The sequence below is a fragment of the Martes martes genome (genome assembly GCF_963455335.1).
Source record: "Martes martes genome assembly, chromosome: X".
NCBI lineage: Eukaryota > Metazoa > Chordata > Mammalia > Carnivora > Mustelidae > Martes > Martes martes.
Window position 1 is genome coordinate 30,072,068 of NC_137897.1, and position 26,912 is coordinate 30,098,979.

Consider the following 26,912-nt stretch of genomic DNA (forward strand, 5'->3'; position numbering starts at 1 on the left):
GACCTCCGGGATTTGGACTGTCGTAGAACGTTTTCCAGTTTCTCTGCTGACACCTGCGATCCCTGTATTCTTTCCGCAGAAGCCTGCATTCTCTGCTGGGGAAAACAAACTCACAAAGTTTGGGCTGCACCAATAGGGGTGGAGCTTGAGGCGAGCACGCAGCGTCTGTCGGTTGCCTAGCGACGGCGTCCACGCTGGCCCTCAGTAGTTGAAGTCGGCTACGGTTTGCAGGCCACCTGGAGGGCCGCCATGGAGACCGAAAGGGGCTCCCCAGTCCCCCGGGAGGCGGAGACCCCAAAGAAGGAGGTGCAGCTGCGGGTGACTCCTTCGGAGGTGAAATTCCTGGACACGCTGGCCGGGAGGGTGTACCGCCTCCCAGTTACTGTACACAATCTCGGCCGTAGCAACCAGAAAATCCGGTTTCAGGAGCCCCTCAAACCACAGGTAATACACTCGGGGGTGCTGGAGCAGGACTTCAGGACCTTCAGGGCTCTGAGAACTCGTGTCCACCTGGGCGCCCGCTCAGTCCCAGAGAGTAGACGCCCGGCGCCTGCGGAAATGGGGGCAGGATTGACCTTCCCGGGGAGCAGAGACTTTGGTCTCTCAGTGTTTACATATGCTAGACTTTTTGTTTTGTTTTGCTTTGTTTTGTGTTTTTACTTTTTGCTTGGCTTTGGGAGACAAGGTGGGGAAAAGTAGATCTAGAACCTCCCAACTTCTGGGTTTGGAAAGAAGGCAAAAGGGGTTCCATGTGTGTCTCCTAACAGCCCAGAATTTTTGCTTATATACTGTAGAATTACATCAACAAAATTCATATTCTAACAAACATTTGTTGAGCACCTACTGTGCCAAATTTGTGTTTCAAGAGGCTGTCCCAATCTTCTGGTTTAAAAAAGTTGACAGAATTGTATCTTAGTGTCACTGTTATTTTAGATCATGTGTGTGTATGGGTTTTTACTATGATCACCAGTTATCAGGGAGACTTTTGGTATAAGAAAAGTGATAAGAATTTTTGATATGTAAGTGATAAATAACCTGATTTTTTGGTGGGACATTGCTAATGATAAATAATATTGAATGCAACTGTACAGAAATAGAAAGGTATCTGTGATTTTTTTTGTTAAAATTACATATATTTGTTTGTATACACATAGAAAAATGTATGTTAGTGATTAGAAGGACAAAGAGAAAAAGGCCTTTCGTGTTCTACTTTTTACACTTAAAAACATTGTTGTACTCTTTACCTACACTAAAGAGCATAAATCTCAGAAGTAAAGTTTGGTGAATTTTTATATATTTATACACCCATGTAGCCACATGGGTCAAATTGTACAATATTAACACCACTCTAGAAAGTTCCCTTCAGTACCTGGAGTCATCACCCCACGGAGGTAACCACTGTACTAATTTCTAACACCACAGATTGGTTTTGCTTTTTCTAGAGTTTCATATAAATGGAATCATGCTTTGTTCTTTTTTGTATTTGCATGTTTTGACAATAGTAATATGTATTTTGTGATACAATAGCACATCACAAGAGGATCTTTGCTCTTTAAATAAAAAATGACCTGATTATTCCAAATACTGTAAAATTAGGGAAAAAGTTGATTATTTCACTACCTCACTACGTATTTATTGAACAATTGAAAGTAGGTCTGAAAATCCCAGATGGGGGCAAACACTATTTTATGGTTGTCCAGGAGACACTTGTATGGGTGGTTTTTGTGCAGTAAGGAGAAAAGTGATATGATTAGTTTTGTTTGTATCAAGAGTCATGAAGGAAAACTATTTAGATCACAGGCCTTGACATTTACAAGAGAATGGCCAGGTAAGCTTCCTAGTTAGAAGCCACAGTCATGAACCCAATATCAGTGTGAACTCTTTGTTGCAAGACCATGATGTGCACTCCTGGTCCTTCACAGACATAAAGGGAATGAGGAAAGAGATAGATTGGCAAAAAATGTAGTAACTTTCTTGTAGAGAAAATTAATAAAAACAAAGTACTCTGTAAAGATCATTGTTGTCACCACTGTTTATAATGATTTACAAAATGATGCTCCTAACAGACAGTAGTACTTGTTTTCCACCCTGGCTCAAGAGGCTGCATTGTCTTTGTGTTGACTACCTATTATGAACCATATGCAGTTCTATGGGCCATCTACTGTGGGTTGCTGGTAGAAAATAAAGAAGACACAGACCTCATCGTAAGTGTTTTGCCAACTTGTATGGCTGCTGGACCAGTCAGTCAGGCCAGTCTCACTTGTAATTGCTCCCTTTTACCCCCATGGCTCAGACTCCCTTTTCTCTCTTCCTTCCTTCCTTCCTTCCTTCCTTCCTTTCTTTTTTAAGCTTTTATTTATTTGAGAGAGAGAGAGTGTGTGTGTGCACAGAGGGAGAGGGAGAAGCAGACTCTTTACTGAGTGGAGAGCCTGATGTGGGACTCAGTCCCAAGACCCTGAGATCATGACCTGAGCCAAAAGCAGATGTTTAATTGACAGAGTCTCCCCGAGCCCCAGACTCCTTTTTCTTTTGACCCCTGTTTTCATTCCCACCTCCTACAAGAATCACCCTTTTCCAAACTCCACCCATCTTTGAGGGTCAAAGTGAATTCTCTTTTGCTAAGTCTTTTTTTTTTTTTTTTAAGATTTTATTTATTTGACAGACAGAGATCACAAGTAGGCAGAGAGGCAGGCAGAGAGAGAGAGGGGGAAGCAGTCTCCCCTTTGAGCAGAGAGCCCGATGTGGTGCTCTATCATAGGACCCTGAGATCATGACCTGAGCTGAAGGCAGAGGCCTAACCCACTGAGCCACCCAGGCACCCCTTGTTCTCTAAGTCTTACCGTGTTATCTCCAAATTATTTCTTCCCTACTGGATACCAGTTGCGTTAACAGACATTTATTATAGTTTGGACTTGTGTCCCGATGACTCCTAGTAAATGTTAGTTTTACCTCGGTGGTCTGCCCATCAGCTCGTAGGTAGGGATGGTGCCTTACATACCTCTGCATACTGCTCGGAGGGCTTAGCAATGTGTAGTTTGACCAAAAGCACATACTGCTGAAGCCCTGGTTTTCCTTCTTTCTTTTTTTTTTTTTTTTTAAGATTTTATTTATTTATTTGAGAGAGAGAGTGTGCACATACTTGGGGAGGGGCAGAGGAAGAGGAAGAAGCACTCCCTAGTGAGCAGGGAGCCCAATGCAGAGCTGTATCCCAGAAATCTGGGGTCCTAACCCAATCTGAAGACAGATGCTTAACTGACTGAGCCACCCAGGTGCCTCTTCCTGTTTTTCTTCTTGAAGATACAGCTTCTTTAAAGGACAGTAGTCACACGTGATATGTTACTTCTGACACCCACAGTCTTGTGCAGGGAATAATTGACTGCTTGTTTTCTTACCATTCCGTCATTGCAGGGGGATTGAGAGTTGGACTGTGATAATTTTAAGGTATCAGAAGTTTACTGGAAGTGGGAAGCTTTCAGACCATTTGTATCAACAAATCACTCTCCTGCTCTATGTCCTTCATTGCTGGAAAGTACTGTGTAGACTCAGCTTCCCATGAAAAGCCCTGAATAACTAATTTCAACAGACCTCCATCGTTACTGATTGAAGCCCTTTGCCCAGCAAGGCTAGCTTATTAATTGCCTGCTGGGAGACTATTTTGCTTATTCTTTTCTCTGCTTGTGTCTGAAATAATCCTGCCCCTACAGGGAGCATCTTACTTGCTTGTTCACATTTTACGACCATTTTCTAAGCCTAGGCCAACTACTCTCCTTTCTGGCCCATAATCATGCTTTCTCATGGATTTCCATGATACTTATGTCTCCATGGCTCAAAAGACACTTAATTAGTCTCCGGCGTGTATTATTTAACTTTCTAGGGGTGTATAGTCTGCTTCCTTAAGGAGATTATAAATTCAAGAGAGCGACTCATTCTAGTTGTGGGGAAAGAGCTTAATTTTAGAGTCAGATAGATGTGTGATTTCAATCCTCACTGTCACACAGACATTAGACATTAATTAACCTCTGCAAGTCCCAGTTTCCTCATCTGTATTCTGGGAACCTTAACATTGGCCTTATAGGACTCTCAAAATAAGAGGTGTAGAATGCTTGACACCTGGTGAGTACCCAATACATAGTAGTTCTTCTCTTTCTCCCTTCGTATTTTTCCTGGAGTCTAGGAAATGGTTTACAAGAATAGAAGTGTTTTTTCCCTCTTTATTCTATTCATTTTTTATATTCCTCCAAGTTATGAATTCTAAGTCCCCATGCAAAAACTATATAAAATGCTATATGTACGTGTATATACATGCATATGTATATATGCATGTATGTGTATATATGTATATATATGTGTGTTTTATATATATATAGGTAGATGATTGAGCAACATTTTTATTTGCTTGCTCTCCCTTTTTTTCCTCTTAAGTATCTCATACTTCTCAAGAAGACTATGAGCATTTACATGTTTCTCAACTGACTGCCTTGTCAGTTTCAGTCCATGTACTGTTAAAAACATATCTGAAGGATCTATACTGATACACATATGGTAATTAAGTATTTGCCTTTAGGGAAGGGATATTGTCTATGTATTGATACAGCTCTTGAAATAATGTATACTTCTAACTACGGTTGCTCACATTATTTCCTTATTAGGAGTTACCACGTATCATTTGATTTTTTTTTTTTTTTCTCCCACTAAAGTTCAAACTGATTTTGACCAATCTGGATAAAGCACTTGCTTCTGGACTTCAGATGACAGCTATGGTGGAATACCATCCTGATAAAGATGAGGACACTTTTGACCAGCTACTTATTTCAATAGGAAATAAAACAATAGAGATCCCTCTAGTTGGGTATGTATTCTCCATATTTTATGCTGACGTCTTCAGCACTCTTCAAATAAAATTAAGGGTTAAAGTAATATTTTGTATTTTCTATGGGTAACAGGGCTTATTGTATCTATAGTTTCCTTACAGCTGAACTTAAAGTACAAATTTTTAGCAACCTGTGGGATTTAAAACAAACAGAAATCTAGTTTTCTGGTATTTAAAATTTTTTAAAAACATTTTTTAAAGATTTTATTTATTTATGTAAAGATTTGTTTATTTGAGAGAGAGAGAGAGAGAGTGCAGGGAGGGGTGTAAGGAGAGGGAGAGAGAGAATCTCCAGCAGATTCCTGCTGAGCACGGAGCCCACTATGTGGCTTGATCCCATGACCCCAAGATCATGACCTGAGCCAAAATCAAGAGTCAGATGCTCAACTGACCAAGGCACACAGAACCCCCAAGTTTTCTGGTATTTTTAATTAAAATAAAAGCATCCAACAATTGCACATATTCTGTTCTTTTTTTTCGCCTTGACTCATATCCTATTTTATTTCTACTATTTTTTTTTTTTGTACCTTTTGACAGCAAGACTTGGTAAAGAATGTTGTATTGCTGTCTTTATAGTCTCACATTCCACTCTCATTTCAAAACACTAGACGGGCTGCCTTTCTGAGCTTTCCAGTGAAATAGCTCTTGCATGTTGCGAATCTGTTGGTAATTCCTGTCTTTATCTTACTCCATTTCTCAGCAGCATTTGACACTATTAACCATTATTACCTTCTTGAGCTACTTTATTCTCTTGACTTCCCTAGTACTGCACTTCTTCAATGGCTGCTCTTTCTCATCTTACTTTTCTTTGTTTTATTGAAATACAATTGACACATTACATTGTACAAGTTTATAAGTTAGATAGCATGTGGATGTGATACATTTATATATTGCAATATGCAGTTTTTAAAAAAAAGATTTTATTTATTTATTTGAGAGAGAGAAAGAGAGAAAGAGAAAACATGAGAGAAGGGAGGGTCAGAGGGAGAAGCAGACTCCCCGCTGAGCAGGGAGCCCCATGCAGGAATCGATCCTGGGACTCCAGGATCATGACCTGAGCCAAAGGCAGATGCTTAACCAACTGAGCCACCCAGGTGCCCTATATATTGCAATATGATTACCATCCTAGGGTGAGCTAATACCCCTATCACATTATATAATCACCATTTCTTTTCTGTGGTGGGAGCAATTAAGATCTAATATCTTAGTAACTTCGTAGTTTTGTAACACAGTGTTGTTGACTGGGATCACTATGCTGTGCATTAGCTCTCCAGGACTTTATTCATTAACTAGTTCCCTATTTGTACCCTTAACCAACATCTCCCCAATTTCCCCACTCCCTTGGCTTTGTTAACCACTATCCTACCCTCTGTTTTTATGATGAATGTATTCTTAAATGGATTGTGACCCTGTATCTATATTTTAATATAATTATTATCATCATTATTTCACTGAATTTTAAATAATGAAGATGTTTGACTTCCAGAGAAATCTAAACTGTGCTCTTTTGAGATTGGTTGAAAAATGTGGACTGATATAATGAATAGAACGCAGAACTGAGTACAGTTGACCCATGAACAATGTAGGGGTTAGAGCTGCCAATGCTTGTGTAGTTGAAAAATCCATGTATTACTTTTGACTCTTCCTACTAAAAGTCTACTGGTAACTGGAAGCCTTATTGATGACATGAATAGTCGATTAACACATATTTTGTATGGTGTATGTCTTACATACTGTAATTTTACAATAAAGTAAGCTAGAGGAAAGAAATACTATTAAGAAAATCATAAGGTAGGGCACCTGGGTGCTCAGTGGGTTAAGCCCTCTGCCTTTGGCTCAGGTCATGATCTCAGAGTCCTGGGATCGGGCCAGCATCGGGCTCTCTGCTCAGCAGGGAGCCTGCTTCCCCCTCTCTCTCTGCCTGCCTCTCTCTGCCTACTTGTGATCTCTGTCTGTCAAATAAATAAATAAAATCTTTAAAAAAAATAAAATCTTAAAAAAAAAGAAAGAAAATCATAAGGAAGAGAAAATAAATTTACAGTGCTGTATTAAAAAAAAAATGTGCACTCACTATGTTCAAACCTGTGTTGTCCAAGGGTCAGCTATAACTGAGTTGCAGATTAACTTTGATACGGATTATTTATTTGACCAGGAAATTTGCCATTTTCATTTTATACTGAAAAAAGTATATTTTTGTGCATTACAAAATTACCTATTGGGGTGCCTGGTGGCTCAGTCATTGGGCATCTGCCTTCGCCTCCGGTCATGATCCCAGGGTTCTGGGATCAAGCCCCACATTGGGCTCCCTGCTCAGTGGGAAGCCTGTTTCTCCCTCTCCCACTCCCACTGCTTGTGTTCCCTCTCTGGCTGTCTCTCTGTCAAATGAATAAATAAAATCTTTAAAAAATAAAAAAATAATAAAAAAATTACCTCTTAAGGCTAGAGTGAACATTTTTTTTAAAGATTTTATTTATTTATTTGACAGAGATCACAAGTAGGCAGAGAGGCAGGCAGAGAGAGAGGGGGGGAAGCAGGCTCCCTGCTGAGCAGAGAGCCTGATGCGGGGCTCAGTCCCAGGAACCTGAGATCATGACCTGAGCCGAAGGCAGAGGCTTTAATCCACTGAGCCACCTGGGCACCCTAGTGTGGACATTTTAAAGTGTTTTTTATTCATATACATGCACATACAGATTCTCCTTTTCCTTAGCAAGATGTCATTCCATAGATGTTATTCTTTTGTGTATATTTGCCTATCACCAGCAGAATTAATATCGGAATATTCATATTAATATTGGTATTTGACATGCCTTTTTATAATTTCCCTGGTATTTTTTTTAATTTTTATAAGCTACATTTAGACCCGCTGTTATTTGGTTCTCTGTGTTGTAAAAAAGTTCTGATTAAGGACAGCATTGCATTCTATAAAGAAATCAAACAGCTGACACATGGTAGGAAAGGAATAAACTATTAGCTTATTATAAATAATTTACATTTTAAAAAACATTTATTTATTTGGGGGAGAGAGAGAGAGAGAAAGCACACACGAGTTGGTGGGGAGGGGCAAAGGGAGAGGGACAAGCAAAATCCCCACTGAGCAGGGAGCCTGATGCGAAGCTCGATCCCAGGACCCTGGGATCATGACCTGAGCCGAAGGCAGAAGCTTAAGGACTGAGCCACCTAGGCATTCCTTAATTTATATTTTATAATTTATTTTAAGTGTGACCATTTTTGGTCCATTCTGCACATCGATGTAACTATGAGTTGCACTTAGATTTGCTTGTTTGTACTATATATGGAGAGTTGAAAATGCTTCTGCCTTTGAAGACAGGAATTTTGTCTTGGCTCGATAATGTAGGCACTCTCTCATCAGGTCAGCTGCTTATCACAGTTGAAACATAAGGACAGAACTGCCCTCTTAAAGTATGGTGGAAAGGGCTGAATGAAGCTATGTGTGTGTATCTGTATGTGTGTTAAGTCTTTTTATTTTTTTTTAAAGATTTTATTTATCCATTTGACAGAGATCACAAGTAGGCAGAGGCAGGTGGTGGGGGTGGGGGGGGTGGAGGGGAAGCAGGCTCCCCGCTGAGCAGAGGGCCCTACATGGGGCTCCATCCCAGGACCCTGGGATCATGACCTGAGCCAAAGGCAGAGGGTTTAACCTACTGAGCCACCCAGGCAACCCGTGTGTTAAGTTTTTAAGTTCTGTACCATTACGTTACCTGTGTAGGATTCTGTATCCACCACCATAGTCAAGATATTCAGCTGTTCCAATACCACAGGGATCTCTCCTATTACTTGTTTATAACGACACCCACCTCCCTTATGCTTCACACCTACTATCCCTAAACTGTGGAAACCACTCTTCTGTCTTCCATTTCTAAAATTTTGCCACATGAAATATGTTATATAGCCTTTTGAGGTTGACTTTTTTTTCACTCAGCAGAATTCTCTGGAGATTCAAGCAAGCTTTTGTTTATATGAATAGTTCGCTCCTTTTCATTGTTGAGAAGTATTCCATGGTATGTGTGTACTACAGTTTGTTTCATCATTGGACTGTTGAATGCTAGCAGGCTGATTCCAGTTTTTGGCTGTTATAAATAAGGCTGCTGTGAACATTCTTTTCTTGCTTCTTGCAGTATTGCTAGAGTTTATAGTTGCATTTAATGGGGATCAACATGGGAAAATAGATTTATGAAATCTTGTCTGGAAACCAAAAGTTTGTAATATCTGTACTTTAGCAGAAATGATATAATCAGTGATTCTGAACACTTTTTTTTTCATGTATCCATAAAAACTACATCCCTTTTGCACATTTAAAAATGTCTAAAGTTCTCCCTTATGAGCTTGAATAGTTGCAAAGATGTAATTGCTTATACATAATAAATGTTACTATAAGATAATTACATGCTTTTTTCAAATGTATCCAGTGAAGTGGATATACCATAGTAATTTGATAAACAGTTTAAAAATTCACCTCTCCTTTTTTCCCCCTCAGGTTTGTACTTCCATATCTTACCATAGCATCATATCCTAATGTATTACATTTTTATACTAGATCTTTGCTGATCACCAATAATAAACTGTGTTGTAAATTTGTATGCAATTCATGTGTATGTATATATGTACATATCAATATGTGTAGCCAGTATGTATACATATACAAATACGTATATAAATAGATTTACTTTAATCATAAATCTATACACATTTTTAAAATTTCTTATTAATTATATATATATTTTGAAGATTTTATTTATTTATTTGACAGAGAGGGAGAAAGCACAAGCAGGGGGCTAGCAGGCAAAGGGAGAGGGAGAAGCAGGCTACTTGCTGAGCAGGGAGCCCCATGCGGGACATGATCCCAGGATCCTGGGAGTCCCCTCTTATGAATTAATATAAATTTATTTTAACTTCCTATATAAATTACCAAGTATGACACTTAACTGACTGAGCTACCCAGGCGCCCCTTCTCTTGTCTCTTAAGGTAAATTCTCTGTTAACATAAAAAGAAAAATGTTATTGACAAGGCTTTTTTTAATTAGATGGAAGAGAAACCAACAGGAAATCCAGAAAAACCTGTTATAATATTACTGTATTACCAAGTTCTTAAGACTTCTCTGCATCCAGCTGGAGAAATAGTTTGAAAAAATGTTTGGCTTCATATCTTATATTGTTTGTGTAATGAGTTCTTCTTTAACATCCTGTAAACTCTTTATTAATGCAATGATGTACACTAAGGTCATTGATCTTTCCTTTTCCTATTATAAAATTACAATGTCTTAATGAGAAGAACATGGATATTCCTTAAAGAAGCAGCACATACAGGACAGTCCTGGCTGATCTCTGGAATGTCTCTGCATATTCAATAATACACAAACATTCACATATGGAAGGAAGGCCCAGACCACCAGTGTATAAAGCAGTATTTGTAAATATTTTGTTCAGGTACTTGTGTGTGTGTGTGTGTGTGTGTGTGTGTATTTTGGAAGTTGTATCCTATGTGGAGTAAATTTACTTAATTCATGTGTCTAGTACATAACCTAAGGACTCAATAAAGAGCAGGTATTACTCTGTTTATTATTGGTGCTGTTATCATTGTTAGGTTTGTAAGGGTAATGACACAAAATCTAACAATAAATTTAAGTCTAAGTTCATCAATATTATATCCAAATAATTTCTCAGGTAAGACATTGAGGCTTTGAAGTCTTTGGCTTTTCATCTGTAACATAGCCATAATAATATTTATTTCCCTTTCATGAAATTTTAAGTATCAAACAGGATAATATACCTGATGATATTTATAAATCATAAATTATCCATATGTAAAATACATGTATCCTTATGAGATGTGCATCTAGGATCATAATGGATTTTTATTTTTATTTTATTTTTTTACTTTTTTAAAGGATTTTATTTATTTATTTGACGGACAGAGATCACAAGTAGGCAGAGAGACAGGCAGGGGGTAGGGGGAAACAGGTTCCCCGCTGAGCAGAGAGCCCCTTGCGGGCTCAATTCCAGGACCCCCAGATCACGACCTGAGCCAAAGGCAGAGGCTTAACCCACTGAGCCACCTAGGTGCCCCTATAATGGATTTTTAAAATGTGTATGAACCATATGGTATAGATATGCCACAGTGAATCCTTTAAGTTAGAGACACATGTGAAAAATCAATTGTATCTTTTTGTGCTTAGACCTTGTTTCAGTTCTCAAATGGCATTTTGTAGTATAGCACCTTCTCTTATTTCATCAGATTTGAATCATCCAAACTACTTTGTTAAGATCAATTCCACCCTTTTTGAGGAGGGGCTAAAGAATGTATTATAGGCTTAGGTGGAGATTACAAAAATGCTTGGAGCAGCAAAAATACTGAGATAGGTGGGTAGCCCGTGAAGGTGAGTACTTCACAGCACAGGGTATACCATGTCCTTAGATGCGTAAAATCTGATTTCTTTGTTAAAAACATATCTCATCTTGCTTTCATGTCTTTATTTCACAGTTCCTTTTACTGACAAATATGCCATCAGTAGACTTCTAAGGAAACATGAATGTCTTACAAGGAATTAATAAATGTGTCTCTGTATGTCCCCCTATGGATTTAAGAATGAGAGTATAATTGTTTAATTATGTTGTCCTCTTTTCCCTTCCCTTAGGTTGATTCCATCCTGTCAATTGGAAATTGAGTCAGAAGTTAATTTTGGCACATTGGTTGCCAATAGTAAAGTATATTGTAAAGAGATTAATATCATTAACCGTGGCAGGGCTCCAGGTAAATACTTCCTGTCTTATAAATTAATTTACATTTTTGGAAGAATGTTGGTATTATTTAAAATGTATACTTTGTATAATTAATGCATTCTCTGATTCAGTCCTCCTCTCCCTCCCCAGAAGAAGATGTCTGTCATTTGAAATCGTTCAGAACTGAAGGCCCTTAAATAGGATGACTGTAAAAAACTGATAGATAATAATTCAGGAAAGATGAGTCTGTTTCCTTATGATGCTGATTAACAGCCTGAATCCCAGGTGACTGGTGATCTCCCTGAGGACAGAAGGCAGGATGGTGTTATGGGAGTGACTTAGTCCTTAGAGCGAGCTATCCAGAGCCAGAATCAGGGTACAATGCCTTACTAATTGTGTGATCTGGACCAAGTATCTTTTAGGATGTTGAACTTGATACTTCTCATTTATCAGCTGTCATTAATAAAATGAACTATGGTTAATCATGTATATACTTAGGTTTGTAGTATGGTACTTGACTCATTATTGGTGCTCAATAAATATTTGTTCTTTTTCTCTATCATATTCAACTTTGAATTTACATGATGGTCTCTAGAAAGCTCTTACTCACTTTTTGTTGAAAGAGTAAATGCTTTTCTCCAGACTGGATTATTTCTGGAGGTTTTTACTGTGACCTAAGAGTTTCCATAAAGGTGTGTATGTCTGTATGTGTGTGTGTATTCATGCACACTCTTCACTGATAGTATACAGTATGTATTAAATTCCTTTATCCCTTCATTGTCCTGATTGGATGATCGTTATCTGGGCTGGCAAGGCTTCCATTTCTGCCGAACTGACATGAGGACTAGCTCCGCATAGGGAGGGTATTTTTTTTTTCTGAGACTGCTTGTCAGATACATAAAACTGGTCTTAATTCCAGTCCTGTTTGACACTAAGTGAGGATACTCTCTGGGGCTGCTTGATTGAGCAGTGGGAATTATTAAGACAAAGGCAGTTTGTCACTGTACTGATTTCTTCCCAGTGTTAAACAAATAAAACTGGTAATTGTTCCCCACCAAATGTTGCTCATTTCAATTTTCCATGCTTTGGTTTTTAAATGATTAAATTTCTGGTGCCGGTGGGATTGTACAACATTCAGCTCGTTTGTGGTCTGACTCCAATGTTAAGGATAGGGTCTCTCATGGCTGTATGGTCCTTTCGACTCTCAATTTTTTAGAGCAGTGGTATTTAATTCAGAGAATTTTATTTTTATTATATATTTTCCAAAACCTCTCTTAACTCTTGTGCATTCTAAATCTTTCAAAGTTTTGATCATATCCTCTCTTTATTGTAAAATATGACCAAACTATACAGTTTCATTACATATAAAAGCTCTTTGTAATAAGTATATGTGGTTTTAATTTTAAATGAATATTTAGATTATTTTACTTAGTAAAATAAAATAAAACTAAGCCTCAGATCTAGACCCATTCGTTTTAGGAAAAGTAATCTACTTTGGGTCTTAGTATTATATTAATATTTTGCTTGTCCGTTTATTTGTACTGAATACTACAATTTGTACATTATAATTGAGCACCATTAAATGTTAATTAGTATTACCTTACAAACTGAAACAAATTGTTATCAATGAAACACATTTTCTTAGTGTTGACTTTGTTTCTCATTCTTGGACTTGAATGATATTATTTTTTCCACCATTAGCAAAATTGATACGATGATATTCACAGTAGCAAGTGCCTGTAAGGTGTCATAAAGTCCTTATTACCTACAAACACAGTATATAAATATTCATGAGAATAACTGTATTTTCATGAGGAAAAACACTTAAGCAGAAAATGGTTTAACAACCAAAGATGATTTTAATAAAATTTTTAAAACGGATTTTACATGACAAATATTTTATAGTTTTAGTGTCAAAGATCAAATGTTTATAAATTTATATGCATACTTAAGAGGACATTAGAAAGCCACACTCAGCAGCTTCATGGTACGTGCTTTGTTTTCTCTCTCTGGTGGTGACCCTGGGGTTATTAGTTGATCTATGTAACAACTTCGTGATTTTTTATTTTAATGGCCCATTATAGAGTAATTATCCATGGATTTAGCCAAATATTGTTGAATACATTTTGTTTTCTTACCCTCTGTGTTTCCTGAGTTTACTCCTTCCTGTGCAAAGTAGTGCTTGTCTTTCTGTTTTGAAAGCATGGCTCAGTTTTTAGATAAGTCTCTACTCAGTACTTTGTGAGCTGGTGAACTCCATGTTCTGTTTTATGATTTTATTGTTTCTCAGTTTTTATCTTTTAAAGAACATCATTGAAAAAGCATTATTATTTTAGCATGCCTGGAACTGCAATCATTTCCCTCTTCCCCTCAGTAACCTTGAATATCTGAGAAGACTTTTTCTACTAGAGTGTTATGATGTAGAACAGTCTTTAAAGTCCCTAGTGGGATCGTCACACATCATTTCTGTGTTTGAACAGTTACCTTAGAACTTACCAACATTTAGGTTTATTTGGGTTATTTTGCCCAAAATGTATGACCTTTCTCTTGCTCTTAATGGCCACTTGCCCCCTTTCCCTGATCATCAGCATCATTTCTCTACTTCACAATCCGGAAAAGCCTAGCGTCATCTAAGAACCAGGATGTTTGCTAAATTGGACCAAGTCCAGGATTCAGAGAAGTGCCCGCTACTTATTCTCAATGTGTATTTTTTGTTTTCTTGGAAACTGCTGTCATGGACTCTGAATCCACGGTTCTTGCATAATACAATGCTGGCATATAGCAGACGTTCTCTAAACCTTTGTGTAATCAATTTGGCTCAGTGATCTCTCAGAGTTTCAGAAAAGAATCGTTAATTGTATGTCAACTGTACATGAATAAAAGAAAATTTCTAAAAATAATTTGACCAGGATATTACAAAAGAAGAAAATGATTTGTCATTTTAGTACATTAAAAAAAAAAAAACCCAACAAACAAACAAACAATAAAACCCCCCAAAACATTAAGCTTTCAATGAAAGATGATTGGACTTAGAAGTAACCTGTTAAATCCCATATGGGCATTCTGAAGAGTATCCAAATGAAAGTGAAGACTGATATACCCTGGGTATGCAAGGAAACTTAAAAAAAAAAAAAAAGTGTACATGGAAAATAACAATGACCTTGGGTATATGACTTTGGATTTTCAGTAGCATGCTATGAACTACAGACTCTTTGCCCTGACTTAACAGGTTTTGTGTGTGTGTGTGTGTGTGTGTGTGTGTGTGTTTTGTTTTGTTTTTTAGTGATTCATCAGTTGCATACAACACCCAATGCTCATTCCATCAAGTGTCCTCCTTAATGCCTAGCACCCAGTTACCCCATCCCCCCACTGATCTCCCCTCCAGCAACCCTCAGTTTGTTGCCTAGAGTTCAGCGTTCCTTATGATTTGCGTGGAATTTAAGGAACACAGCAGGTGAACACAGGGGAAGGGAAGGAAAAAATAAAGTAAGATATTATAAATACTTCTACACAAAAATCTATCTCATAGTTTCTAAAAGAATTTTGGAAGAATAAAGGGAAGGTAACACTGTATATACTTCATTACCCAATGCCTGAGCTACTTCTCTAGGGAAGGTAGAGCAACTCAGATTCCAAAAACATAGAGGTTTGTGCGAAGGACGCTTTATCCCAGCCACAGCTATGGGTAACCTCTTGTGCCCTATGTTCTTCTAAATCTCATTAGTGGACAAGGCGAAGTATTTATTTTAAATGACAATTTACATTTAGTTAATAGCAACATTTGACACAGGTGGCCACTGGTGGTATCTTGGGGGGAAAAAAGCCAAAAGTTTGGCTTCTATGACTCTTCAGTGGCTTATATAAAATAGTGGCTCAGATTTGGAGTGAGGTCTTCCAGGACCCGAATCCTTATAACATTTCCTGGCTGGGCAGACGCACTTCTGGAACATCCACTGTAGGGACAAACATAGTGCCTACCTCCTCTAATTGTGATGGTGGTTAATAAAATGCTTAGCATACTCTCTGATATATAGTAAGTATTCAATAAATATTCACTATTGATGTTAGAATTATTCGTTTCTACTGCCTGCCTCCTCTTCGGTTCTCTTCTGTGGATTGCGGTCCCTTTTCAGGGGTTCCTTAAATGTGAGCCTTTTTTACAATTGGCCATGGACCCACATGTTTCCTTAGTCAACACACTTTCATTCCTGTCACTTCACTTTCTCAAACTTAACATGTATTAAACTACGCTTCTCACCTTTCCCCCAAAACGTCTCCTTTTCTCTTTCATTAAAGGTCACCACCATGTATTTGGGCAAGTCAGAAGCTTGGCAAAATCCTTGATTTCTTCCTTTTTTTCCCTACCCTCCTACCCCCTTAGTCAGTTATTAAATCCTGTCTGTTTAACTTCTTAATTATGTCAGTAATCCTCTTTTCTCTGTCCCATTGCCACTTCTCTACAACAGGCCATCACCTTCTTTTGCTTAGTAATTACACCAACTAAAATTATTTCTCTGAAGTCCCTTATCTCCTTCTAGTTCATTCTCCAAACATCAACCAGTGTCATATCTAAAGAAAAATGAAAATTTAATGACAAAAATACCTTCTATAATATCCTTCCTTCAATGACACCTTTCCTTAGGATGATGTCCTTGCTTCTATTCTTAGTCATTTAAAAATAAAAGTAAAATATTTCATTATTACTAGTAGCATTAAAGTTATATAAGACACAGTAATGTTTGTGTAGCCACTGTTTTAATATATTTAGAAGATTAAATGTTGTTCTTTTGGTTTTGGAGTTATTCTTAAATTTTTGATATATTCACTTAAATCCTTTTGTCAAATTACATCAAAGTGATTACAGTATAGGAACTATCTCACTGACTCAGTCTTAACTAGACTCCCATAATTTTCCTTTTCTGGAGAATTGAGTCAATAATATTTATTTGAAATGGATATAATTTTATAGATTTTTGTTTTATGACAAAAAACCTCTTAAATATGTTATTAACACTTCTCTAAAATGATCAGATGAACAAATTTTGTTTGATTTTTGTTTGAGTTTGTTTGATTTTTGTATCAGATTATCTCTGTACTTACAAAAGTCTTATTGCCTTTTTATACTTCCAGTACTTTTATTATGCTAATACTTTATTTTCCCAAGTGAAATGAATAATTTTGGAAAATTTCATCAAATATGATTTAAAATTGGTGAACTGAAATTCGCAAAATTGTTTATATTGGCAGCATGCTCATTTGTGTTTTTATTGCATGATGAGATTGAGGAAACTCATGATTGGCTGTTTCCATTTGTTGGACATGTTTTGAGTAGCAGTTGGTGCTAGGCACTGTGTAGGGCGCTGGGACCACAGAGATGAGGAAGATATAGTGTGTAATCTCAAGGACTGCATGCTGTAATATAGGCACTAAACAGGACCATCAATTACGGACCATTTCTGCTTTCAGAATAAAATATTTTTTTTAGCTTTCTTCTCCTATGCTGTTTAATTCTAGAAACCCATTCCTTTTGCCCTTTCCCTGTGTGAACTGCATTAATTCACTTATCAGGAAGTAATGGGGCTCCTGGCTGGCTCAGTTGGTAGAACAGAACAGGCAACTCTTGATCTTGGTGTTGTGAGTTCCAGCCCTCCATGGGGTGTAGAGACTACTTAAATAAATAAATCTTATTTATTTATTTATTTATATTTTGTTTCTTTGACAGAGAAAGAGAGATCATAAGTAGGTGGGGGAAGCAGGCTCCCTGCCAAGCATAGAGCCCGAGGCGGGGCTCTATCCCAGGACCCTGGGATCATGACCCGATCCGAAGGCAGAGGCTTAACCCACTGAGCCACCCAGGCACCCCATTTTTTTTTTTTTTTTTAAAGAAATGGTAGTGGCTATCACTGTGAGCCCTTTGGTCAGAAACATGCAAGTGAAAACTCAGCCCTATTCGTTTCTAACTGTAGTAGTCAGCTATTGCCATGGAACAAACTACTCCACAGTTCTGTATCTTAAAAAGGCAATTTTTTTTTTAAAGGCAATTATTTTTTAATTGTCAATTTTTATGCAGATTGGCTGGAACTTGACTGATCTAAGCTGGGCTCAGCTGGGAGGCTCTGCTTCAAACTTAGGCTGTAGGGGATGTTCTGTTACTCACTGCAGGTCTGTGAATCAGCTGGAGGCTCTGTTCCATGTGTGCTTGTTCTGAAGCACAGGCCAAAGGGACAGCAGCTATTCAAGTACTTTACGTGGGAGAAGTACAAGAAGACATCTGGCATTAGAGCAGGCATGATGCCATTTCTACCCATGCTATTGCCCAAAGAATATCACATGGTCAGGCTCCAACTCAAGGGATAGGAAAACATACATCGTGACAAGATGCAGAGAAGGGTGAAGAATTGGGGTCAACAGTGTAATCTAGCACAATATTTGTGTGTCTTTGGACAAATCACTCAACCATTCTAAGCTTTTTCCCCTTATTTATAAAATGGAGGTAATGATTGAACTTATAGAGTCACTCTGAGGATTATATAGACTGACATATACAACGCTCCTACGTGCCTGAACATTGGAAACGGATGGTATATCTTAACTATCAGTGAAGCTTGAATCCTAACAATCAGTTCACATTTGTTGGGTGACCCCAGAGACTAAACTTAGAATCAAAACTGTGATTCTTGGTCCACAATAGACCATATACAGTGTAATGTGTGTCTTGTCCTCTATTAAGAATGTGACTATGACACTGTAAGGATCCAGATGTAAACCACCTTCTCTTGTTCTCTTTAGGTACATTTAAAGCAGAATACCAAGGCCAATTACCCATTGTCATTTTTCCAAGTAATGGTATCGTAGAACCCAAGTCATCAGTGGTTGTTAAAGTGGATTTCTGTGCGGACCAGCCCAGAATTGTAAATGAAGGGGCAATGTAAGCGTACACTATGGTTCTTAATTCTAATGTAGTACTTAATACTTTCCTGTTTTACTCTTCAGATATGCCTGTTGTCTTGAATGTATATTAGCTTCTTTGTTCTTTCAGTCAGCATTCATTCGCTGAGTCTCTATTTGCCAAGCACTAGAGACTCAAAAATGGAAGAAGCAGAGGATGGTCTGTGGGATAATAGGAGCTTCCAGTTTAGATATTTGGGGGCTGAGGGGGTGGATCAAGAAAGGGCTCCATTAAGGAGGTGATAGTGTACCCAAACACTTATTGGTGAGTAGGAAGTAGCCAGGCAAAGAGCAGTGGTGTGATTTGAGCTGTGTGTGTGTGTGTGTGTGTGTGTGTGTGTATGTGTGCATAGGAGAGGTGGGTGCTGCTGTTGGGGTGGGTTAGAAGAGTAATTTCAGGCAGAGCAAGTAGAAGACTTGAAATCCTGGAGGTAAATAGATCGTGTTACACACTGAGAGAGCTGAGGCAATATAGAGGCAAAGAGATAGAGGTACGGATGTGAGATGAGACTACAAACCCAGAATGGTGCAAGGTCTAGTAGAGGACTACCTAGGACAGCATTTTTTTCATGTACTGTGTCTCCATCCATTAGTGGGATGTGCGTTCACTATAATAGGCCTCCACCAGCATCAAAACAGTGAAACAGATAATATCAGAATGCATCTCACATAGTAAGGGCAAATGTTTTGCAAAACTTGTTTTGTGTATGTGTGTGCGTGTGCATGTGCGTGCACTCGTGCCTGTGTATTTGTGTATGCATTTGTGGGTATGCATTTGTGTTCACGTGTAAATGAATTTCTTATTGAAGGCCACAGCCAAAAAAATGTTTGAGAAACAGTTTGAGCCCTGATAGAAGCTTAGGGTTTTTTTGTTTTTGTTTTTGTTTTAATATTTTATTTGTTTATTTATTTGACAGAGAGAGAGATCACAAGCAGGCAGGCAGAGAGAGAGGGGGAAGCAGGCTCCCTGCCGAGCAGGTAGCCTGATGCCGGGCTCCATCCCAGGACCCTGAGATCATGACTTGAGCCGAAGGCAGAGGCTTAACCCTCTGAGCCACCTGGGCACCCCAGAAGCTTAGGTTTTATTGTAAAGCCTGTGGAATCTCGGGAAGGTTTTAAGATGGGAGTGTCTTGATTAGTTTGCAGTTTAGAAAGGTCGTGCTGATAGCAGTGGGCACAACAAATCAGGGAGTACATATGTGGAAGGGTAGCCTACCTAGAAACTATAAGAGTTAAACAGAAGAGAAATGATGAAGGCTTCAGCTAAGGTGCAAATGGAGGGTATGGAGAGAAGTGTGCTGACTGGAGAAATATTATGGAGGCAGATTTAACTAGATGTAGTGACTGGTTATAGAAACAGAAGGTAAGAGGAAGGACAGGCCTGTGGGAGCAGATCTTGAGTTCAGTTTTAAACTGTTGGAATTGATTTGCTTTGCAGAATCCTGTGGAGCCTATTAGATTTCCTTATCTTGAGTCCCAGAAAAAAAATTTGGTCTAGGTATATTGGCTTGAGGGTTGTCAGTGGGTAAGTTGTAGATGAAGCATGAAGTGTTGAAAATAACTTTGACAAGGAGGGCAGAGTGTAAAAGAGTAGGAGAAAGACACCATTATTCATGGAGTTTATAAAATATCCAAGCCACAGAAGAATGAGAAAGTAGAATCTGAACAAGTTAGAAGGAAACCAGCAAACTTTGTTGTCAAGGAAGCTCTAAGGGAAGAGAGATGTATGTAGATGGTATCAGCCATGCCCACTGTGACAGAGATGTAGTATAAGATAAGGACTTAGGTGATAGTGGAGTGATCAGTTATTTGTGGTATTTGATGGGGTGAGAGTCAAAAGGATTGCATTTATGCCACAGAGGGATAAAAATGCATATGGGGGCAGTTTCAAAAGGGAATTGAAATTAGTCTAGGAAGTGAAGCTTTATGGGGAGATCTTCATTTTTGCAAACAAGTGGGATTTTGCTGAGATACTACATAGGGAATTGGGTTATTAGGGTGGGGATGAGGTTGGCTCTTGGACTTGGGGGAGTGCAATGAGTTAGAAAAGAATCTCAGAATTCTAGAACTACAGGTTACCATCTATATAATCCCATCTAATTCTAGTGTTTACAAAATAACTGGTGATAGGGACCTAGCAATAAGTTCTTTTTGGAGTCAAACCATGTGATTGTTTTCCAACTTTTTTGTTTCTTGGGGACAATGAATTAGGTTGTACATATGCCATTCCACTGTGCAGATTTAGATAGTCAGAAGGACATGATATTCTCTGGCATGTATAAGAAAGGAACTGCTCTTAGGCCTTTGAATCTTAATTATAATGTGGTTTTATAAAATTTCTGTTTATTCAAATATTTAGGAGAAAAATTAAGTATACAGACTTCTAATTAAAATATATATGTATAATTCATTATCTTGTAGAGTGAGCTTACAAGGTCGTCCAGATGTACTCTTGAGTGTCAAAGCTCATGTGGTCGAGCAGATTATTGAATTGTTAAACATGAGTAATGACAAAAAGTTGGAATGCATACACTTTGGTTCAGTTTTCTTCGGAACTTCAAAAATTGAACATGCACTTCTATACAATAATAGTCCGGAACCCATAAATTGGGTGGCCATAATGCAAAATGATGCAGTTGGAGAAGAACTGGTATGTAAATAGTGCAACAGGGGAAAATTGGGTACTGTGTTTTGAAACAGATGATTTTGAACTAATATCCAAAAAAACTGTTAAAATATTCTAAGTACGTTTTAACATTGCGGATAGATATGATTCCCTTTCATGTGTCTTCAAGGGTAACCTCAAAAAATTCTGTAAATTAAACTAACACTAATAGTGATCTGTATCTGAAGTAAACCAGACAAATGCTTCTTATAGATTAGTAGCTACTTGTGGGGATTTCTGTTCTCATCAATTTTTCAACAGTTCCTTTAATTTTATGATGTGCCTTGGTCAAATTTATGTACGTTTCTTTAAAGACATTCATATTCTTGATCTTCTAGACTAAAATTTCAACAATTATGTTATGATCTCCTCTTAAAATATTTTATTTTATTTGTGTTCTACCTTAATATTCTTTTTATTTCTGATTTTATATTACAGGGTACAAATATTCAACAAAGAACAGATGTTGCTTTAAATAATCTCACCTACTTAAGCAAAATAAAGAACATGGATGTTACCACTTTTATTTCTTGTGTTCCAAATGAAGGGAGGTTACTACCTTATCAAAAGATTGTAATTACATTTTGTTTCAGCCCAAAGTAAGCAAACATTCAATTATGGTGTTTTTTATTAATTGAAAGTATGCCAATCACACATTCATCAAACTGACTTTAACAGTAAGACTAGTCAGAAGGCACCAAACAGATTTTTCTTATTATAGCTTTCAATATTTCTAACATGGTTAATATTATTTTGCATATTTTAAAATTTTGTTCTACATATTTCATGTTCGATTACAAATCTCTTCAGACCTTGTAGAAGTGGAAGTCTTGTGTGGTTTTGCATTGTGAGCCCAGACGATTCTGTGCAATAAGACTTTGTTGTCCCTGCTGAAATAGGTGATAGCCAATGGCATGCAGGATATGTCGATCCCTCCAAAGAGGATGCGGGTCTCTGGCCACAGCAAGACGCTTGCTTGCTAAGGAGCATGAAGAGTAAGCCTCTAGCAACTGCTGGGATCCACCACCCTTTTTTGCTAAACTTCATACAGACTTGTAGGACTTTTGCTAATGTATATTTTTCATAATTCTCTGTACTTGGTTTGGTTATTTAGTTTGAAAATATGTTTGGAAATGCTGTTTTAAATACATAGGAGCAACTTCAGCTGTACTTGAGAGGTGGCCGTGTATGGCGATAATCGATCCTACTATACAACCGTATGTTTACCTTTGGGAGGAGGCAGTGCTCAATGTACTTTTCTCTGAGGCAACAGGGTTGCTTGGTGATGATACCGATTGGTGGAGACCGAATTGCATTTTAATTTAAGGACGGTAATAAATCAAGTAATTCTTCTATTTGTACAATCTTCAATTGCCTCATGAATCATATTTTCCCACAGGCAATTTCTTTGGTCAATGTATAAGATTCTGTTTAACACACGATCTCTGAAATTCTAAATATTCTTGTTCATGGTAGCATGTGAGCTTTTTCTGATGGTCTAGCACAAACTCATAGGTATGATTATGATTGGAAGGCTTAGTTAAATATGTTTTTAACATGCTACTTGCATTCCTGTGTTATATTTCACATCAATTTTTTTTAATGTGTAACTGAGTATCCACTGCTAAAAAAGCTGACCTGTAGGTAAGCAAGTAAAAACAGTCAATCTACAGGTCTAGAGATAACCCATCTCTGATGTTGTTCCTTCTTCCCTTTTCCCATCTTCCCTTTCCTTTTCTCCTTTGACAAGATTCGGCTGTTGTCAAATCTTGTTCTCCAAATTGCTTGTTCTCCTCAAGAATATCATGAATGTGGGTAGCAATAAGTGCTTAGTCTACAGGAGGTGACAGGTATGGAACATAGGTTTGCAGTTACACTCAGAGGTAAAAAGGACTATTGGAGAGAATTGAACAGAGCCCTTAACTAGCAATGAACTTGGCCTGGAAAGAAAATCCTTTACATAGAAAGTGACAGTGGAGCTGGACCTTGACAACTTAGTATTTTTAAATTACTTTTGTCTTGCAAATGTTGTCATGAACCCGTTTTTCTGAATCTTTACATTTTGTGGCCTTCTTTTGGCAAGTCTCTATATCTGGGCAATAATTTTGGAAAATGGGTCACAATTATATTTTTATTCCTGAACTTTCATCTGTTCGCGTAGATTTAAGGATTGGGTTGATTCCTATTGAGAGGTAATAGAGTATATCATCTTTGCTTTCAAAATAATTGATTGTAATTTTTTACAGGCTAATGATTGATGGTAAAAAGAATAATGATCCTTCACATAGGCAGGACTATGCTCTCTTTTTGAGATTTGAGTCTGTGGGAAGTAAAGATGGATTTTTGAGGGATGATAACAGTAAAACCATGAAAAGTAAGTATGAAATGAACATAAGCATCAAATGTACAGCCGTTTAAATTATTTAAAAGTTTGGGGATCATATTTGTAGAGGCAATTTAATAAACATGTATAATTATTGAATAGAACAAAAATGCAAACATTCAAGAGACCTTAAAAATGTCTTTTGTGGCATGTTAAGAAAGAAGTCAACCCTCAGAATCATTTACATAAAAATTTTACAAGTTAGAATTTAGGTGACTTCATTATTTTTAAATGACAGTAGGTAAACATGATGATCTAGAATTAAAGAATGAAAAAAGAAAATAAAAAACCAAGCTGTCTTCTTTTCCCTTTTAAGCCTATGTTTTCTCTTAGAGATTAAGATGGGAACAAACCAACCCATTTCATCTCTACCAGACCTTTAGCTCTTAGAATCTACATACAGAAACAGTCAAAGGACAAGACCTAGAACTGGAGCCCTAATAGAAAGGGTATAATATCCTCTTATAGGGTGTTGATAAGGACAATATGCCTCGCAGGCCGCGTGTCAAGACGCAGTGTGCTTTTTAATATTCTCAGATAGTATTAGATGGGTTATAGTGAGGAAAAATGGAACAGGACTTGGAGTTCAGCTTAGCCAGACAGATCAAACAGAAAATAAAGATAGAGACAGGTAAGGGACTGGATTTGGAAAGATGGGGCGTGGCAAGTCAAGGGTCAAAAAGATTTCTGTATCAGGATGAGTGATACCATTGAGCAGGCTTGCACCCTTTCCCTAGGACAGAAAATGAGTGCTCTGCTACTATTTGTATTATGGTTTGTGATTTGAGCTCTGTGTGCCTGTCAGGGACAGAAGATTTGTTTGAGTCTTTCAAGTTAATCTGCTTTTGAATGGCCAGAGAAGGAGATGGTAGGTTTGCCTTAAAGGTAATTTAAAGTCCAGGGTTGGCTAGCAAGAGCCTCAGTGAAGAAATGCACAAAACTATAGTTTATAGTTCCTACCTTCTCTCTAGTGTCTCCAAAACTTCACATTTATGTTATTGCCCAGCTTATATTCCTCTGTCCATTATTTTAATGACCCTTTTCCATGTACACTTGTTTCTTGGCCCATATCCCATAGTGACTGAGTGGCAAACCTCTAATCTGATTAAATTCAACTCTTAGCCTACTCTAGGTCTGCAACTAGGAAGCTAATTGTGCTGGGTAAAAGCACAAAACCATGGTTTTTTTGTTTCACTTTTTCACTTTTTAATCTATTATTTCACTTTTTAATCTATAATCTATTATTTCACTTTTTAATCTATAATCACTAACCCCAAGTGGGTCCTTTAAGATGGCTGACATTTCTACTGCATTCCTCCTTTCCTTCACTTTCTCACAGTATGAGATCAGTATCACACACCTTACCTTCCCTCACCTCAAACCTCCAAGACTTCCTCTTTCGTCTTCACTCTAAACTTGTAAATATATTAAGTGACCTAGCATACATTTCCACTTGGATATCTATTAGGCATCTCAAACTTAACACGTCCAGAAAAACCCTCCTGGTTTCCCCATAACCTGTCTTTCCTGTCTCAAGAAATGGCAATTCTATCACTTCTGTTGCTCAGGCTCAAGACCTTAGCTTCAACATTTATCATGTGTTCAATTTCCTATTTCATATCCAATCCATCAGCAAATTTTGTTGAATCTCCTCTTAAAACTATATGTAAAATCGGACCCTTTCTCACCCTTCTTCTACTACTCTTACTTAGCCATATTTGGTTCCTTAGGGTTTTTGGAACGTGCCAAGGAAATTCCTACCTTAGAGTCTTTGTATTTGCTCTTCTTGCTCTTCTGTCTGGAATACACTTTTCCTGGATTTTCACATGATTTTCTTCCTGAGTTCCCATATATATATACATATACATATATATATATATATATATTTTTTTTTTTAAGATTTTATTTATTTATTTAACAGAGAGAGAGAGAGATCACAAGTAGGCAGAGAGGCACACAGAGAGAGAGGGGGAAGCAGGCTCCCTGTTGAGCAGAGAGCCCGATGCGGAACTCCATCCCAGGACCCTGAGATCATGACCCAAGCCAGAGGCAGAGGCTTAATCCACTGAGCCACCCAGGCGCCCCCTAAGTTTTTCATATTTTTGCTCAAATATCTCCCTATCAAGAGAAACAGTTTTGGACTTTCCCACATGAAAGAACAGTTCCAAGATATTGTAACTGTCTTACCCTTGTAGGAGAGGAAAAATAATTTTCCCTCTGCCTCTCTAAGGTCTTGGTTGAGACCTCCCTTAAAAGACAACTTAAGAAGTGGGGGCACCTGGGTGGCTCAGTTGGTTAAGTGTCTGTCTTTGGCTCAGGTCATGATTCCAGAGTCCTAGGATCCAGCCCCACTTCAGACTCCCTGCTCAGTGGGAAGCCTGCTTCTTCCTCTCCCCGCTTTCTTTCTCGCTCTCTCTCACGAATGAATAAAATTTAAAAAAAAAAAAAAAGAAAGAAAAGAAAAGAAAAGACAGATTAAGAGGGAAAACAAAGCAAACAAGTTTAATAACATGTGTACCTCCTCTATACATGGGAGAGACCCAGGAAAACTGAGTAACTCCCCAAAGTGGCTGGAACCATCACTTTAAATTCCATCTCCAGCTACAGACAAAAGATATTGGGGTGTGGCAGCAAGTTATGGGAGGTTTTCAGTTCACAGTAAGGGAGAGTATGGTTGTTATACAGACTTACTTATCTGCCTTCTTTGATGAGAGTTTCTTCCTGGTAGTTTCCAGAGCTTTTCCTGAGTCTGCTATTACATAACAATAGTCAGCTTAAAATGATCCTTATGCCAGGGATGCCTGGGTGGCTCAGTCCATTAAGTGTCCACCTTCAGCTCAGGTCATGATCCCAGGGTCCTGGGATTGAGTCCCTGCATCCTTCTCCCTCTGCCTGCCACTCCCCTCTGCTTCTGCTCTCTCTCTCTCTCTGACAAATAAATAAATAAAATCTTAAAAAAAAAAAAAATCCTTATGCCAAAGAGGCATATGTTCGGCTGACAAATTGTGCTCCCCTTCACCCAACATTACTTTTCCCCATAGCACTTATCCTGTCTGAAATGCTATATATTTCCTTATTTTATTGTCAGCATCACCTCCCTAGAATATAAAGTCCATGAGAGCAGAAACAGTGTCTATTTTATTCACTGCTGTATCCCCACAGCCTAGAAGAGTACTTGGCATAGAGAAGGCAGTTAGTAATTTTGTTGAATGAAGATTGAATGAGCTACCCATGTCTCATCAGGTCTTTCAATGACACTATTTGGACTGAGCAAATAATATGCTGGATTCCCAACACTTTTTATGTTA

At 38.0% G+C, this 26,912-nt stretch overlaps 1 protein-coding gene across 1 annotated transcript in view; it reads left to right on the plus strand.

Annotated features, from left to right (window-relative positions):
- Positions 1-249: 249 nt before the first annotated feature.
- Positions 250-26,912, plus strand: part of CFAP47 (cilia and flagella associated protein 47) — a gene marked incomplete at its 5' end in the record, with an annotated part of 422,483 nt that continues 395,820 nt past the window's right edge. The window contains 7 exons of the mRNA XM_080795480.1: positions 250-444; positions 4,698-4,849; positions 11,524-11,639; positions 18,398-18,536; positions 20,978-21,206; positions 21,660-21,820; positions 23,468-23,595. Of these exons, the coding sequence (XP_080651606.1) occupies positions 250-444; positions 4,698-4,849; positions 11,524-11,639; positions 18,398-18,536; positions 20,978-21,206; positions 21,660-21,820; positions 23,468-23,595 (1,120 nt within the window). The remainder of the gene's footprint in view (positions 445-4,697; positions 4,850-11,523; positions 11,640-18,397; positions 18,537-20,977; positions 21,207-21,659; positions 21,821-23,467; positions 23,596-26,912) is intronic.